General features: G+C 44.9%; 1 protein-coding gene across 5 annotated transcripts in view; it reads left to right on the top strand.

Annotated features, from left to right (window-relative positions):
* Positions 1-1,728: 1,728 nt before the first annotated feature.
* The window catches only part of LOC138299224 (E3 ubiquitin-protein ligase TRIM39-like), a 183,561-nt gene continuing 167,313 nt past the window's right edge, over positions 1,729-17,976 (top strand). Inside the window, exons 1-2 of one of the 5 annotated variants that reach the window (XM_069237351.1) lie at positions 1,729-2,197; positions 16,067-16,162. In XM_069237351.1, the coding sequence (XP_069093452.1) occupies positions 1,784-2,197; positions 16,067-16,162 (510 nt within the window). In that variant the 5' untranslated portion in view covers positions 1,729-1,783. The remainder of the gene's footprint in view (positions 2,198-16,066; positions 16,163-17,976) is intronic. The other 4 variants (XM_069237350.1, XM_069237354.1, XM_069237352.1 and 1 more) reach the window with 4 other exon arrangements.

Here is a 17,976-nt window from a genome sequence, read left to right as displayed (position 1 = left end):
CCTCCGACGCCGAGCCGAAGGTGACCTCGAACAAGACTCCTTGCTGGAATGACGTTGTGAGTCTCTACGGCGCCGGGAGTCTCGATGACGCCGGTGAGACCTTGGCGAAGAAGACTTCTTATGATTTTGCCATTAATAACTTGGCCTCACGCTCTTTGAGGGCCTTCGGATTCATGTGTTGACATGAATCGCAAGTCGAGACGTCGTGGTCGGAGCTCAAACACCATAGACAGTCGGAGTGAGGATCTGTGACTGACATCTTGCCCCCACACTCTCGACAGGGCTTGAAACCCGACTTCCTCTGAGACATTATTACCGCAGAGAAGACTACGCAGCAGACAATACACTGTAACCACGAAGGTAACAGTAGCTCCCTCGAAGATAACCGTTTCGAATGCACGGAAAAAAGGGAACTGTCATCGGCACGTCGGCGAGGACCTCTTATTGCCTGTATGACGTCAGACGGCGTCGCGTGGGCTAGAGTGACGTCCTCGTCGACGTGCAGAGACTAGTAAGAAGATTTCCGTCGAATGCTGGCGCCATGGGAGTATTCATTAGGTGAGGAATCCACAGGTAGTTGTATCCATCAGAAGTGGATCCTTCAGCACCAGGAGTACAGGTTTGCAGTGGTGTATAGGCTGGGAGCCCAAAATCTGGCAGATTATTTATCCCGACAGGCCCGACCAGCCACTTGTCATGAAGACCCTGACGCTGAAGAGGTGGAGGAGTACGTGAGGATGGTCGTGGAATGGTCACAGCCACTGCCCATCTCTTTGAAAGATATTGGGACGGCCACTCAGGCTGATCAGTGCCTTCAACTTGCAATCTCAGCCGTCATCACCGGAAACTGGCAGCATCTCTTGTATAACCTATCTCGACGGACAGAAGAAGTGAGACTGACACTATCTTAACTACATCACATCAGACAAGAACTCGCAGTCTCTACCGATGGTTGCCTGCTGCGTGCGCCACGCCAGGTGATTTCCGGCTCACTACAACAAAAAGTGGTGTTTTTGGCACACTCCGCACATCAAGGGATAGTGAAGACCAAAGCGAAGCTCAGGTGCAAAGTGTGGTTCCTGGGGCTAGACGAGCAGGTCGAGCGGGGGTGAGGCACTGTCTCGTCTGCCAGACAGACGGTCCCGCAGAACCCCTGGCACCCATCATCACTGTATCGATTCCATCTATCCCGTGGTACTGAGCAAGAACTGATTTTGGGAGTCTGCCAGAGGGTCGTTATAGGTTTGTAATAATTGATGACTTCTCAAAGTACCCAGAAGTTGAGATTGTGAAGGTCATAATGTCCGCCCAAACTATACCCAGGGCCAGACAATCCTATGTCGCACATACAACAGCCCTGAGTCTCCAATCTCTGACGGACATTCTGCGGCCTTGGGCTGAATTGGAACCGCATGGAAGTTTGGGAGGCTCCTAAAGGGTTGTTCCCTGTGCTGCAATAACTCCAGCAACATGGCTTATACATCTGCATACACCACCAGTACAGATTCGTATATCCCTATGTAAACATCTGACAATCACAGGTGAGATATGCCCAGCACCGCTGCAGACACTCCTTGCTCTCCTGCACAGTCTCCCGTTAAAGGCAGAGACATACCCAACTGCACACATCCCAGTTAATCCCCAGACACTACCTTTTCTGCTGCAGACACGCCCAGCAGTTCTGTGCAGTGGGAGGGGATGGAAGGAAGGAGAGAAGGACACTCCCACTTCAAAAGATGCGAGAAACGAAACTTAACTTCTCCACTCCCTCCCCGGCAGGAACATGGCAGCAGCAAACCATCTCCGGAGCCTGAAGGACGAGGCCACCTGCTCCATATGTCTGGAATATTTCACAGACCCGGTGTCCGTGGAGTGTGGACACACCTTCTGTCTGTCCTGTATCACTCGGTGCTGGGAGGGGCTGCAGACAGACTTCCCCTGTCCTCAGTGCAGGGAAATATCTCAAAGTAAAACCCTCCGGCCCAACAGGCAACTGGCGAACATGGTGGAAATCGCCAAACAGCTTCAGGTACCGAATGCGACCCCCCAGGAGGTGAATCTGTGCTGTGAACACGAAGAGAAACTGAAACTGTTCTGTGAAGATGACCAGGAGCCCATCTGTGTGGTCTGCAGTATGTCACGTGTTCACAAGGCTCACACGGTGCTCCCCATTCAAGAGGCTGCCCAGGAGTACAAGGTATGTGTGCTACAGAGCTGGGTCGGGGTGGAACCAGGCCACACGGTACCCCAAGAGGCTGCCCAGGAGTACAAGGTATGTGTGCTAGAGAGCTGGGTCAGGGGTGGAACCAGGCCACTTTGTACCCCAAGAGGCTGCCCAGGAGTACAAGGTACGTGTGCTAGAGAGCTGGGTCAGGGGTGGAACCAGAATACACGGTACACCAAGAGGCTGCCCAGGAGTACAAGGTACGTGTGCTAGAGAGCTGGGTCAGGGGTGGAACCAGGCCACACGGTACACCAAGAGGCTGCCCAGGAGTGCAAGGTATGTGTGCTACAGAGCTGGGTCAGGGGTGGAACCAGAATACACGGTACACCAAGAGGCTGCCCAGGAGTACAAGGTATGTGTGCTACAGAGCTGGGTCAGGGGTGGAACCAGAATACACTGTACACCAAGAGGCTGCCCAGGAGTACAAGGTATGTGTGCTAGAGAGGTGGGTCAGGGGTGGAACCAGGCCACACGGTACTCCAAGAGGCTGCCCAGGAGTACAAGGTATGTGTGCTAGAGAGCTGGGTCAGGGGTGGAACCAGAATACACTGTACTCCAAGAGGCTGCCCAGGAGTACAAGGTATGTGTGCTAGAGAGCTGGGTCAGGGGTGGAACCAGGCCACACGGTACACCAAGAGGCTGCCCAGGAGTAGGAGGTAGGTGTGCAACAGAGCTGGGTCAGAGGCTGGGACAGACTACTTGCTATTGTCCATTTGAGAGGCTGCCCAGGAGTACAAGGTGCGTCTGCAATAGATCTGAAGATGGGGTAGTCCCGGCCTCATACTGTGCTTAGTGTTGCTAACTAGACGCTTTTTTTGCTCGGCATGACCAAAATTTTATATCCAAACTGCTCTAGAAATTAGGAAAATAACTTCTATATGTTTTTTTCACCCCCCCCCGATCACTACACACTTAAAACAGTAACTATAAGAAGAAAGCACTTTAAAATGAGTTCCACAGCTGCTGCACTGACGATGATTATAGTAAACAAAGACAGACACACCTTGAACCCAGACTGTTTTCTATAAAGTTGTGTGTGCCAGCCTTTGCAGTATTAAAACGTGAACAAATGGACAGTGTTTTTTGCTGAGAAAGGTGACAACCCTAACGGTGCCCCCCATCGGAGTGGCTGCACAAGAGTACACTGTGTGTGCTTCTAGTGTGAGTCAGAGGCTTGGGCAGGATACACAGTGCTTCCCCATTACAGAGGCTGCAGAGGAGAACACCGTGTGAGTACAATACGTGTGGAGACTGAGAAGGTGTATACTCGCCTCCCACAGTACCCCCTCCAGTGGTGCTGGAAGAACTTTCAATGTCACATCGCTAAAGCCACAGGGATTGTGGAAAGGAACATCACAAAAAGAACGTGTAGAAAATTAGCCCAGCCTATTCAGCAGGGGAGCGGTAAGGGTGTGGCATGTAGCCGGTGGTGCATTTTGGAGCACATTGTATTGCATTGTAATCGTATTTATATAGCGCTTACTACCCCTGACGAGGCGTCAAAGCGCTTTTCGATGAGTAGCACGCTACTCCAGAACCCAACAAGAATTAGTGATGGATTAGTATCGTTAAATAATGAGTACAGTTTTAGTATTAATATGAGTTAATTTGAGCCGCGGATATGAGAGTTTGTTAGTTAGACTGGAGTAATGGAGGGGTGGAGGAGGAAATAAATCCAGAAGTGTTAATTGGGAGTATATCCTTCATTTACTCAGCCCAAAGGCTTGGGATGAGTAAAGGGGGGTGGAGGGGGAAGAGTATGTGGAAGGGTTAGGGAGAGCATAGTAGCAGGGTGAGATGAATGCAGAAGAATTTAGTAGGGTTGTGTGGGAGGTCAGAGAGGTAGAGTGAGGTTTGGTGAGTTAGATGTGGAGGGAAGCGCTTAGGCAGAGATATTTAGGAGATGAAAGTGGTAGAAGGGATTTGGGATGAGTCAGAGTGAGAATGGAGGATAGTTTGATAGAGACATGACATAAGAGGGATGAGTAGATAAGTGTGATAAGATGAGAGCAGGAATTCATAGATATCTAGTACAACAACCCAAAACCAGGAGCCATGCAATGATCCACGAACATGGCAAGCACAGAAACAACATACAGTATACACATACATATATATATATATATATATATACACACACACACATACATATGCACATACAATACATAATTAGAATCATGGGTAAAAAATACTTAGTCAGACAGGTTTAAAGAGTGTGTGTGTATTTTATTGTTATGACATAGTAGCAATACATATTTTCCAAAGAAACTATAAAATAAATAGAAATATACATATAATCTGAAAAAAAAAAATTATCCACATAGGCATATGCAGTTCATAGTTGTTTGAAAAAGGTGGTTATGAAGGAAAGAGCCAACTCTTGAGTAGTTTCTGAAGACAAGAAAGTTATCTGTGGCTCTTATAGTTGGGGGTAATGAATTCCATAGCTTGGACGGAGAAGGATGTACCATCTATAGTCTTTTTCTTGTATGGTGGTGTTCTAAGGCGGGGTGCCAGTCTTGAGCGGAGGGTTCTTTGTTGGATGTATTTGGTCATTTTCTTTCTGATAAAAAGCGGTCCTGTTCCATATATAGCTTTGTGGGTGATACAAAGCAGCTTGAAAGTGCATCTTCTGGCAACGGGTAACCAGTGTAGTGCTCTCAAGGCAGGGGAGATGTGGGCTTGCGGCTTTATATGTAGTAGTAGCCTGGCTGCGGAATTCTGGATACGTTGTAGTTTTTTCATAACAGATAGAGATGATCCATGGTAGAGGCTATTGGCATAATCCAGTTTGGATAGTACAAGTGAGATAGTAGCTTGCACCTTGTGTGGAAATCCGAGGTGGGGGAAGATGCATTGTCGCAAATATATTACAAGAGCATGGTGTGGTAGCACGCTGTCATTTGAAGACCGCATATTTTCATTTCAAATGGCCACGAAAATTGCACATTCATTCAGTTTACCGATAAAAGTATGTAGCGGAAACAATGTGTGGATATCAGGTTTCAGCGAATATATATTATTTCTGCTTCACCAAGTGTCTTGATTTGATCCTATTAATAGCTTTGTTTCCATCACACTTCTGAATTAGTAAAAAAAAAAAGTGCTCAGTTTGTGCTTTTCGAACTGCTAATCATTATTTTGAAATATTTGTACTGTTAATTTAAATGTGTTTAAATTGTGTTGTGTGTTAGAAAATAAATTGAAATTGACATCCTACAGGCTTTCCTTTCACGCTTGCTGTACAACTGCAACATTGTCACATAATTCACTATACAAAATCGTTTCACTTTGTAGTGAGAAGAGAAAATTTGTCACACAACTCACTATACAAAATCATTTCACTTTGCAGTGGGCAGAGAAAACAAGCATTTGCAATGCAGCGGGTCTCGCGTTTGCTCATGTTAGAGCTGGTCGCGTTGTAAACTCCTAACCTGACTTTTCATCTATTGGCAAAAGTGCTTTTATGTACGTAACCCGAAAAAGTGAAATTAACTGTGTAAAGCGCTCGACTTCTGCCAAGCGAAATCGCGCTGGGAAAATAGAGAAAAATTAGTCCACGATACGACAGAAAACAGCGAGCCTCGCATGTTTTCTGTACTTGGTCGCTGCGCTCGAGGAGGGCTAACCACCGGAAAAGGCATGACGTGTGCATGCCTTCCACTAATGAAAGCAAGCAGATTTTACTAGGCAAGTCCACGAACCAATGAAACACACTGACGTGACGTCGACAGGGCTCCGAGCCCTTTTCTAATAACTAAAGCGTCTCGCTGCGATACGCATGCGCGAGCGCATGCAATGCAGGCTCGACCCTAAAAAGGGTAAACACTAATCTCCAGGTTGAAAAAAAATAACAGCAATTTGGCATAAAATATAGACCAACATTTGACCCCTGCATTTGAACACACACCAAATGTTGCAAGATTAAATCAAATTTAAAGGCATCTTTATTGCTCATTCACCTTCTGAACTCCAGCATTGATATTTTGGTGCGTGCTGCAGCACCCCCACGTTTCTATTTCAGAGCTGTCCATTGAGCTTGTCTGCAACGCCTTCAGCTACTCCAGGTATTTTAACTAGCAGTACATTGGATTGTGGGACTTGTAGTTTTGCCCTTAAATTTATGAGGATTGGATCATAAATGTCATAATGCTACTCATTTTAGTTAAAATGCCAGGACTGCCTCAAACTTTCTCACATGCCATCAGACCAGTTGGCAGCTACATGGTGTAATGTGGCAAGATAATAGGAAACAGTTTTTTATATAAACATTCCTTTCACACTTCTTCACTGCATACATTCAGTGTTGAGAATTTAAAAGCAATACTGCCAATCAGTTATGTATTTATTACAGAGTATGCCTTTAAACCTGCTAAAATATTTAGCTTGCCTACAGTATTTTGCATTCTATGAATTATTTTGAGAACATAGGCGTGTGCTTTAAGGGCCCCAGGGAAATAACTGTACTCGAGCTGAGCATGGCTTAAAAAAGTTTGAATACTATTGCATTATACTACACATATAAAAACGCCAGACACACAGTGGTTCACAATCACACAGAAGAGCAAAATGTAAGACTCCCTTGTACAACTCTTCAGAACTAGAACTACCAGGACTATTGAAAGTGTTCTAAGTATGTGTGCTGTAGGAAGCGTTAGGGTGAGACTGGCATCATTCTGCTGCTGGATCAAAGGGGTTGCTAAATGAAACCATACAATGTGACACTGAGGCAGCTTTGGCACTTTCACGGAGCCAGTTATTCTGAGGGCTAGAATAATGACAATAACTTGAATTTAGGTTGTGTGCATTGGAGCTGTTCACTGCAGGCATTATATCACTGAAAGAAATACAGTGGATTTTGACGAATTTGAAGTGAAACTGTGGCCATCGGAGCACTAGTCATTGGGGCATGCCCAGTGGGAACAGTCAAAGTTTGTGTTGTCATGACAGGAGACATTGGCCAAAAAACAGGTGAAACTGGGACAGTATAGTAACAGCGGCAGCCACATTAATAGCTGTCACAAGAGGTGCATTTCCAATGGTAAGCCTTGTAGGAGGTCATCCCTAGAGTCCTTATTGGTACTATACTTCTCTGCAGCATCTGCATTTTTCTCTTCCTGTGTTTCGCAGTTGTTAATGTGGGGTACATCCAAGTAACTCCAACTATACATTTCCTACACGCATGCTGTTCTGCAAGCAACTTAGCATCTGCATAGTTACGAAGTGTTCTCTTAGCTTTATTCTGATATCTCTCCTCCTTTGCATGAGGAGCATGTTCCCAAGCTTTCAAAGCCTCATATTGTGCTGATCGAGGGGGAGGTTTCGTGTCATATGACTCATAAATTAAATGTGCCATAATATGAAAATTCCAAGGACCATTCTCTTTCTCTGTGATCTTGTGCCACTGGCGAAGCCCTAACCATGTGTGGAAACGTACAGTGGTGTCCATGTAATGACCTGGAGTACCTTCCTAATACTGAATCACAGTGGTATGTTGTAGGAGGCTGGACTGGCTTGTAGTGAGTACCAAGGGGTACTTACACCTTGCACCAGGCCCAGGTATCCCTTATTAGTGTATAGGGTGTCTAGCAGCTTAGGCTGATAGATAATGGTAGCTTAGCTGAGCAGCTTTGGCTGAACTAGGAGACGTGTGAAGCTACTACAGTACCACAAATGATTATGCACAATATCATAAGAAAACACAATACACAGTTATACTAAAAATAAAGGTACTTTATTTTTATGACAATATGCCAAAAGTATCTCAGTGAGTACCCTCAGTATGAGGATAAGAAATATACACAAGATATATGTACACCATACCAAAAATATGCAGTATAGTCTTAGAGAACAGTGCATACAGTGTAAAATTACAATAGGATGCAATAGGAACACATAGGGATAGGGGCAACACAAACCATATACTCCAAAAGTGGAATGCGAATCACGAATGGACCCCAAACCTATGTGACCTTGTAGAGGGTCGCTGGGACTATTAGAAAATAGTAAGGGTTAGAAAAATACCCCACCCCAAGACCCTGAAAAGTGAGTGCAAAGTGCACTGAAGTTCCCCTGAAGACACAGAAGTCGTGATAGAGGAATAATGCAAGGAAAACACAACCCAGCAACACAACAACAATGGATTTCTAGTCGAGGGTACCTGTGGAACAAGGGGACCGAGTCCAAAAGTCACAAGCAAGTCGGAGATGGGCAGATGCCCAAGAAATGCCAGCTGTTGGTGCAAAGGAGCTTCTACTAGGCTGAGAAGCAAGGAATACTGCAGGAACGACAAGGGCTAGAGACTTCCCCTTTGGAGGATGGATCCCCCACGCCTTGGAGAGTCGTGCAGAAGTGTTTTCCCGCCGGATGGACGCCAACAAGCCTTGCTAGCTGCAAGTCGTGCGGTTAGCGTTTTTGGAGGCTGCTGTGGCCCAGGATGGACCAGGACGGTGCAAATTGGACCAGGAGGTAGAGGGGACGTCGAGCAAGATAAGGAGCCCTCACAGCAGCAGATAGCACCCGGAGAAGTGCCAGAAACAGGCACTACGAGGATGCGTGAAACGGTGCTCGCCTGAAGTTACACAAAGGAGTCCCACGTCGCCGGAGACCAACTTAGGAAGTCGTGCAATGCAGGTTAGAGTGCCGGGGACCCCAGCTTGGGGGTGCACAAAGGATTTCCGCCGGAAGTGCACGGGAGCTGGAGAAGTTGCAAAAGTCGTGAAAACCAACAATGCAGTCTGGCGTGGGGAGGCAAGGACTTACCTCCACCAAACTTGGACTGAGTCACTGGACCGTGGGGGTCACTTGGACAGTCTTGCTGGATTCAAGGGACCTCGCTCCTCGTCGTGAGAGGAGACCCAAGGGACCGTGATGCAGCTTTTTGGTGCCTGCGTTAGCAGGGGGAAGATTCCGTCGACCCACGGGAGATTTCTTCGCAGCTTCTGATGCAGAGAGGAGGCAGACTACCCCCACAGCATGCACCACCAAGAAAAACAGTCGAGAAGGCAGCAGGAGCGGCGTTACAATGTTGCAGTAGTCGTCTTAGCTACTTTGTTGCAGTTTTGCAGGCTTCCAGCACGGTCAGCAGTCGATTTCTTGGCAGAAGGTGAAGAGGGAGATGCAGAGGAACTCTGGTGAGCTCTTGCATTCGTTATCTAACGAATCCCCAAAGAAAGAGACCCTAAATAGCCAGAAAAGAGGGTTTGGCTACTTAGGAGAGAGGATAGGCTACTAACACCTGAAGGAGCCTATCAGAAGGAGTCTCTGACGTCAGCAGTGGGCACTGGCCACTCAGAGCACTCCAGTGTGCCAGCAGCACCTCTGTTTCCAAGATGGCAGAGGGCTGGAGCACACTGGAGGAGCTCTGGGCACCTCCCAGGGGAGGTGCAGGTCAGGGGAGTGGTCACTCCCCTTTCCTTTGTCCAGTTTCGCGCCCAGGCAGGGCTGAGGGGTCCCTGAACCGGTGCAGACTGGCTTATGCAGAATTGGGCACCTTTGTGCCCAACAAAGCATTTCCAGAGGCTGGGGGAGGCTACTCCTCCCCTGCCTTCACACCATTTTCCAAAGGGAGAGGGTGTAACACCCCCTCTCTGATGAAGTCCTTTGTTCTGCCATCCTGGGCCAGGCCTGGCTGGACCCCAGGAGGGCAGAAGCCTGTCTGTGGGGTTGGCAGCAACAGCAGCTGCAGTGTAACCCCAGAAAAGGCAGTTTGGCAGTACCAGGGTCTGTGCTACAGACCACTGGGAGCATGGAATTGTGCCAACTATGCCAGGATGGCATAGAGGGGGCAATTCCATGATCTTAGACATGTTACATGACCATATTCGGAGTTACCATTGTGAAGCTACACATAGGTAGTGACCTATGTGTAGTGCACGCATGTAATGGTGTCCCCGTACTCACAAAGTCGGGGAATTTGCCCTGAACAATGTGGGGGCACCTTGGCTAGTGTCAGGGTGCCCACACACTAAGTAACTTTGCACCTAACCTTTACCAGGTAAAGGTTAGACATATAGGTGACTTATAAGTTACTTAAGTGCAGTGAAAATGGCTGTGAAATAATGTGTGCATTATTTCACTCAGGCTGCAGTGGCAGGCCTGTGTAAGAATTGTCAGAGCTCCCTATGGGTGGCAAAAGAAATGCTGCAGCCCATATGGATCTCCTGGAACCCCAATACCCTGGGTACCTCAGTACCATATACTAGGGAATTATAAGGGTGTTCCAGTAAGCCAATGTGAATTGGTAAAATTGGTCACTAGCCTGTTAGTGACAATTTGAAAGTAATGAGAGAGCATAACCACTGAGGTTCTGGTTAGCAGAGCCTCAGTGAGACAGTTAGGCACTACACAGGTAACACATACATGCACACCTATGAGCACTGGTGCCCTGTGTGACAGGGTCCCAGTGACACATACATATAGGCCACAAACTTATGAGCACTGGGGTCCTGCCCAGCAGGGTCCCAGTGACACATAACAAACATACTGAAAACATAGGGCCTGATTCTAACTTTGGAGGACGGTGTTAAACCGTCCCAAAAGTGGCGGATATACCACCTACCGTATTACGAGTTCCATAGGATATAATGGACTCGTAATACGGTAGGTGGTATATCCGCCACTTTTGGGACGGTTTAACACCGTCCTCCAAAGTTAGAATCAGGCCCATAGTGTTTTCACTATGAGCACTGAGGCCTGGCTATCAGGATCCCAGTGAGACAGTGAAAACAGTGACAAACACCCTGACATACACTCACAAACAGGCCAAAAGTGGGAGTAACAAGGCTAGAAAGAGGCTACCTTCTCACATATGTGTGAATGTTTTGTGACATAAATGCAGTCGGCACAAGGAACACCTTCCCTTTTGTGAATGGAGGGCGCTAACACTTTTTGTAAGAGCAGGCAGTGCGACCTACCACATGAATATTGATGAGGTAGGTTATTTGCGACCCCATTGGGAATCACAGTGAGTGTACTTATACTGTTGAGTTTTTTTCTTTTGCGACTAGCAATTTGCGATTAAATGGATCACAAATTGTGAGTCGCAAAACAAAAGATCGTACATCTGGCCCTAAGAGCATTTAAGCATAAAGCCTTAACACTCGTACAGAGGAATTTAGCAGAGGCAAGATAGGACTGGCACATCTTGATTGAGAACCTCACTATCAGTCTAATAAAAAAGAATATAGTATTCACTGGCTAACAAAAGCATCTTAAAAACAGCACCTGCAGTGGGAAGACTTGAAACGTAAAAATGCGCAGAAATGAAATGTGCAGGCTTGTCAGCCGTTAACTTGAGTTATGATTCTTTCAAACATGGCAAGTGTGTCAAATCACCTGCAGTGATTTTGTTAATTCAGGTGCTGCCTACATAGCTAAGTGCGGTCACATACTACAATGCACGCAAATAATGCACATATAGTTATCGAATACATAATTATGCAGAGCATTAAAATATTCTTCATCAACTCAATAGGAGTATGTGAGCTTGCAGTATGTTTTTTTTTTTTTTTTTTTTTTGAACCTGCATCATCATAGCCTTTGTGCGCTGACTTGTAAATCTTCTGGGACTCCAGGAATTGTCCTGGAACATCTTTTCCCTGTCCCTTTTTAAGGTAGGCACATTGGGAGTAGTGCTGGAGTTGTTCTGGTCACAGTCACTGTAGTCTGATTACTTGTATCCACAATAAGTGGGTCTCATTAGCAACGAGTGTTGGACATGAACAAGGATCAGATCGCCTTCTTGGATGGGCCTCTGGACTTGTTCAGTCATTAGCACAGGACCAAGGCACATTTCCACTTCCAAGGGCTGGCAGTTTAAGATAGATGAATGGGGTCGACACCTGCACTGGATCAGCACCTCAGTGTGCCAGCTGGAAAAGCCTTAGTTGGATTCATAACATATGCATCAATACTTTCTCTTGATGGTGCCAGCGTAGATAGGTAACTGCTGAGTGCAGCTGGACACAGGATGCCGTGGAACCAGCTGGTTGTGCCTGGGCCCGCCGCCTGGGCTTTGCCCTGCCTACTTGTTTTCCATGAGGACCCCCACCTCTACTTCTAGGTGGCCGGAGATGGAGGCAGAGGTGGTTGTATTCCTGTTGTAGGTGATTCTTCCTGACAGTATTGGCGGGGCCCCCCAGGGAGGCTGTCCCAATCTGGAGTAAGGGACGCCAGTGTGGTTTGTTGCATGGCATCAGGCTAGTGGATTGAGAAGCTCAGACCACTGCATTTCTCCATGCCCAACCTGTTGCTAGCTTTTCCACTACTTCCTAGTGGCCAGCTTTTTCCACTGGATTGCTACGCACACAATTTCTATTGCCAATGCACTGGAGCATTGCTACATTCCAGAGGTAACTGGCTTCCTGTTTTGTTCCCTAGTGCCAAATATGGGGTCCCCCTCTCTGATGCTCTGAGCACCAGGACCCATGGAGTTGCAGCACCAGGACTGGCCTACCGCTTTGCTCCCATGGGCAGGACAGTAACAAAGGTTTCCGGAGAGTCCATTGGAGGGGAGCCTGGGGGCTGTTTGGGACATCTCCGGAAGGGGCAAGCATTCAGTATTGTGCCTCACAGTGTGTCGAGGACACACGCAGGTGGCATCAGGGTGGCTATGGTCTTTACTAAGCTTATACTATGCACTGTCATCTGTAACAGAACTGAAGAAATATGGTTTATAATACTTGTGCAAGTCCATAAAGTGCGTGTTCAGAGCACTTCAATTTTCTCTATACTGGCGCTCAATTTACAGCCTTGGAGGACCTGGAATAGCAATATGTGAACTTCACAGGTGAACAGTGCTTGCTATACAACTGACTGCATTTAAAGAAATCAACAAGGCATAAACTCATCAAAATGTATCAAAGCAACCAAGGACAACAAGGCTGTAAAAGTTGGTGGCTGCAACGTTTTATCTGCAATGACCACCATAGCCTCAAGATGGAAAAAAATTCAAGTTGATGCAATTCTAAATATGAGGGTATGAAACAGTACTAAGTTACCATTCCAAACAGAGCTAAGGGGATCTGGTAACTCCAGCAATTTTCAAAAATGTGCTGTATTCGAATTCCGATATTTCCCATTGGTTTGCATTGAAATCACATGCCCTCCAAGCCCCACAGGCTAGGTAGCTGGGACTACATTACGAGAGCAAGCACAAATAGGTCTAGAAACTGAACGTCATTCAGCAGTGTGGTCTACAGAGCAAGTAAAAGAAGGTAATCTGAAAACAGGTGCTCAGACAAGCGTTTTGAATGTATAAAAGTGGGCCCATGAATCTTTAACACTGCTTGGTTATAATTCCTTTTAATGAAAAAGCAACTCAGAACTGTCTGAAGAAAAACTCAAAATTTTCATGAGTAATTCCCAAAACACCAGACATAAAGGACCGCTCAGTCAAACATTAGCACCAAAAATCACAGCAAATCTGAGCCAAATTCTGAAGTCCTGACAGACTGGACCAAAAAATCAAGAAAACATTGAAACTCATCTGAATTTAAACTATCGAGAGGAAAACAGCCATGATCTCCTACATTTTCAAAGTAAAGAGGTGCATAATACCCAAGCATCCTTTTTTTACACATACACGAACATGACAACAACTGTAGATTTTTGGACATGTTCCAATGAACAGTAGAGGCCTGAAGTTACCCCTCTAAGAAGCTGGGTACCCAGATGAACCTTCTAAGCATGCTGGCCATCTTTGTCACAGGGAGTGACACTATATTGTGAAATTTGAACAACCTTCTATTAACGGCAAGGACAGAGGAAAAAAGTCCAATTTAACACGTCTCATGCTCCCCATTTTTGACAAATTTAGCACACTTCCCAAGGCCCTACAATCCCTAATAAAAAAAATAGATCAGACACCTTAGTCCCAAATGTGTGTGACAAACAATTACAACTCGAAATAAGTGACAGCCCAGGGCCATTATCCGCCTTGTCCTGAATACTGCCAACTAAGATTAACCTAACCAAACCATGAGATATAGATTGAATGGAAACACTACAAACCCATTTAACACAGCGAAAGGGTCAAACCCAGTATCAGGTAGAATTATATTACAATATAAGTTCTTAGGACAGACCAGCTTTGAAAACCCCAAGCACACTAGACATTAATCAATCAGTCAATTTTATGCAAATATAACCACTATAGATGGGTTGAATGCAAAGTGTTTTTCCACACCAAGCCACATATTCAAATGCTGTTCCAGAAAACGTACAGTATAACAGACACTGGCCCTGGTGATATACAATTTATATGTACTAGTAATGCTAAGCACTAACAAAGCGTGAACAAAAAAAGATTGGGTAAGAGAAGAAACAAACCCCTATCTATAGTTATCAAAAAGCCATTCCTACTAACAAATCAAATTTAATTATATTATCTCCAATATTTCATGAAGATGTAATAAATCAGGAACTTTCATTAAAGGCACACAAATGGCTGCAGCCATTAAACAAAATTATAAATAGAGGATAATAGGGAAACCGGTAAATAAAATTAGCTCACAGTCAAACATATCAGCAATCGTGTAATTATCCATGTAACAAGGTCAGTCTGCAAGGCGGTAACAAAACCTCCCCAAGGATGGACAAACGTAAAGCATTTACCAATGATAACAAAGGATTTTTGAAAGACAAGCCCACAAATGAGCGAGTGTGATGGGCGTGTGGTGGGCATGGTTAAAAGCCCACTATACTTACAATAGGTCAAAGTGCTTGCGTGCTCGACCTAAAATGGAGTTTGGGCAGCAAAAAAAGGAATATTATGATCAATTCGGGGTTAAGCTGCAGTACGCAAGCAACAGTAAATGTTTGAAAGAATTTTGGAAAATGATCAGCCACATAGAAAGAGTTTTTTTCAATGCAAAGAACACTGACATCTCAGAGCCAACATGGGTTAATTACCGCAGCTCGAAATACTTTGCAAACTATAAAGATACCAATATTATTGCTGGGAGAGAAGAAGAATTGTGTCACTCTCCAGAAGTTAGAGTCCTCTGCACAGAGCAGTATGACAACATATTGACGGCTTATAAAAAAAGACAACTGAAAACATTGATACTAAAGAAACATGCAAAGGTAGCCCCAGGACTCAATGGTCTACAGCGACTTCTTTTAAAAACAAACCTCACCTTCTGGTCAATAAAATTGGTTCCAATGTGTAATCCTATCTTGGAAAAAAAAAGCAAATACTGGACTACTGGATGGGGGCAAACCTACACTCAATATTTACAAGTCAATTCCAGCAAACAGTAGGCTAATCTCCCTTCTTGATAATCATAGACAGTATGCTATCTAATCGTAATACCTTTGGTAACACATTTATCGTCATAGCTTCTGGACAGAACAAGGCAAATCCTCAAAATTCCTTTCCCAATGATTACACATCCTGATAAATCATGTGCATAAAAATGCCCATTATTAGCATTTGTATGCCAAAAATATGAAATCATCACAGTATGGCACCTAAGAACAAACCAGTAATAAAAATAGAAAAGAAAACCTGTTCCGATAAATATCATAAGTTACTTGCCCAGGAGAACATGTCCTGAGAGTTGTTTGCCCAGAGAGTATGGCTTACAAAATTACTACCCAGATAAAACATCAGGTGTATTGCTAAGATAACATGCCATAGAAGTTACTGCCCAGGTAGCGTGTCTTTGCAGTATGCCCTTAGATGTATTGCTCTGATAACATACAAGAGGAATCTTTATGTACCTTTGGCAGTAACAGACACTTTTATTAAAAGACAAATATAAAGTATGTATCTCAACCACTAAAGGATAGTTGCATAATATGTTTATGGATTTGAAAATATAGTCTTTCTTCTTTTAGGAGAAGTTTCAAAGTTCTCTAGACTGTTTGAAGAAAGATCTGGAGGATATGCTAGAACTGCATCGCAAAGAAGAGATGAAAGTAACACAACTGGCGGTAAGAGAAAAGTAACTGAAATACCAATAGCTTGGAGCAAGTACTCAATACATTGTCTCGCTTTACAAGTTTCCGACAAGGTCACAGAATTCGTATCGGGGGTCTTTGAAACTATCACCTGCAGTGTCCAGTAATGTAACGGCATAATGTTGCTTCAGAACCCTGGGATTTTCCAGAGATTTTGTTTGGATGTTGTGTAAAGGTAATCAACTGTATCCCTGATTTTGCTTATATGTCTTCTTGGAGGAAGTGACTGCAGTCCAAGGGGTGATGGTAACAAGGATATTATTAAAGTGCCTTACTACATGTTAAGGCAGAAGTCTCCATCCTTTTCTGTAATAGAACCTACTTCTGATCAGTGAAAATAGTTCCAAGCTACTATTTGGTTTGACCATTTTTGAAGTGGTCACAACATCAAATACAATCAATATAGTGGCCCCACCTTGCAGGATTACTAGTAGTAATCACCGGTCAATATATCATATATCATATCCAGAATGTTGACTAATACAATAGTATGACATTATGTAGGTATAAGTAAATATAGATTTACCACTTTTATCTCCATGTCTGCATATATCTGGAAAATAAATAGATCAATTTGTCAGGATTTATAAAGCGTGGCAAATCATCCAGTACGTTATCCAGGCACTTGCAGGTCCCAGAGGCTTATTTGAACAGCCAGATCTTGAGGGCCCTCGGAATTAGGGAAGTGAGGTGATGGTCCAAAGGTGTGTGGGGAAGCTGCTCCTGGTTTTTGCTGCAACGTGAAAGGAGTGTCCTCCACTTCTACCGAAGCAGATGTGGGGAGTATGGTGTTCTGCTTTCCTTCTCTTATCTCGTGACCGAGCTTACAGAACCTCTCTGGAATGCACTTCTGAGTTTAAGAAGACATTTATTGTTATTATTACTTCACCATATAACAGCTTCATCTTTCTAAGGTCTGCAAGTTGATGACTCCGGTTCAACTGCGGGAAAGAGATTTTCTACCCAAACAGGAGACAGGCAACTGACGTCTGGTTCCTGTCTGAAGCAAGATCGTTTCAATCTAACTCTGCTGTAGTCCAGAGCCATCCTTAAAAGCAAATTCAGTGTGAGAACCGAAGAAACTTGGAGAGTGGCCAATTCTCCGAGCCTCACTCGTTCTCAGACTGGATTGAGAGGTAAACACAAAATCTACGTGCTCTTATCAGCTAGGGTCTGGTGTAAAAAACACAGCTTGGTCTATCATGTGGAAAAACACAGCTTGGAAAAACACAGCTCATCTGCAATGTCTCACCTGCAATGTCTAATTCCACGTTAAAGCCAATAGGCAGCTAACCTAAATATCAAATGTAATGTCTAATGCCATGTCAAAGCCAATAGGCAGCTAAACTGAATACAGAATGTAATGGCTAATGCCATGTTAAAGCCAATAGGCAGCTAAACTGAACACAACATGTAATGTGCTACTGGTGAACATTGAGCAACCAATATGCGCAGTGGTGAAACACAAAGTCATTGGTCAAACACAATTAATAGCATCACATATGGGCAATTGAAAGGGAGTCAGATCATAGTCTTCTCAATGGTTGGTGGAAGTTCAGGCGGTGGCTAATGTATGCGGTTCCTTGGTTGTGTAGAGCCTTGTGTGCGTGGGTCAGCAGCTTGAATTGGCATCTCTACTGTACGGGGAACCTGTGAAGTTGCTTGAGGTGTGGTGTGATGTGGGTTCGTTGGAGAAGGCCGAGGATGAGTCTGGCTACGGCACTCTGTATGGTCTGAATTCTCTGTAGGAGGTGCGCAGCGATTTCTACGTAGATGGCATTACTGTA

The sequence above is a fragment of the Pleurodeles waltl genome, chromosome 6 (assembly GCF_031143425.1).
Source record: "Pleurodeles waltl isolate 20211129_DDA chromosome 6, aPleWal1.hap1.20221129, whole genome shotgun sequence".
NCBI lineage: Eukaryota > Metazoa > Chordata > Amphibia > Caudata > Salamandridae > Pleurodeles > Pleurodeles waltl.
Note: the sequence above shows the minus strand (reverse complement) of the source record. Positions and strands in the feature narration are given on the sequence as shown.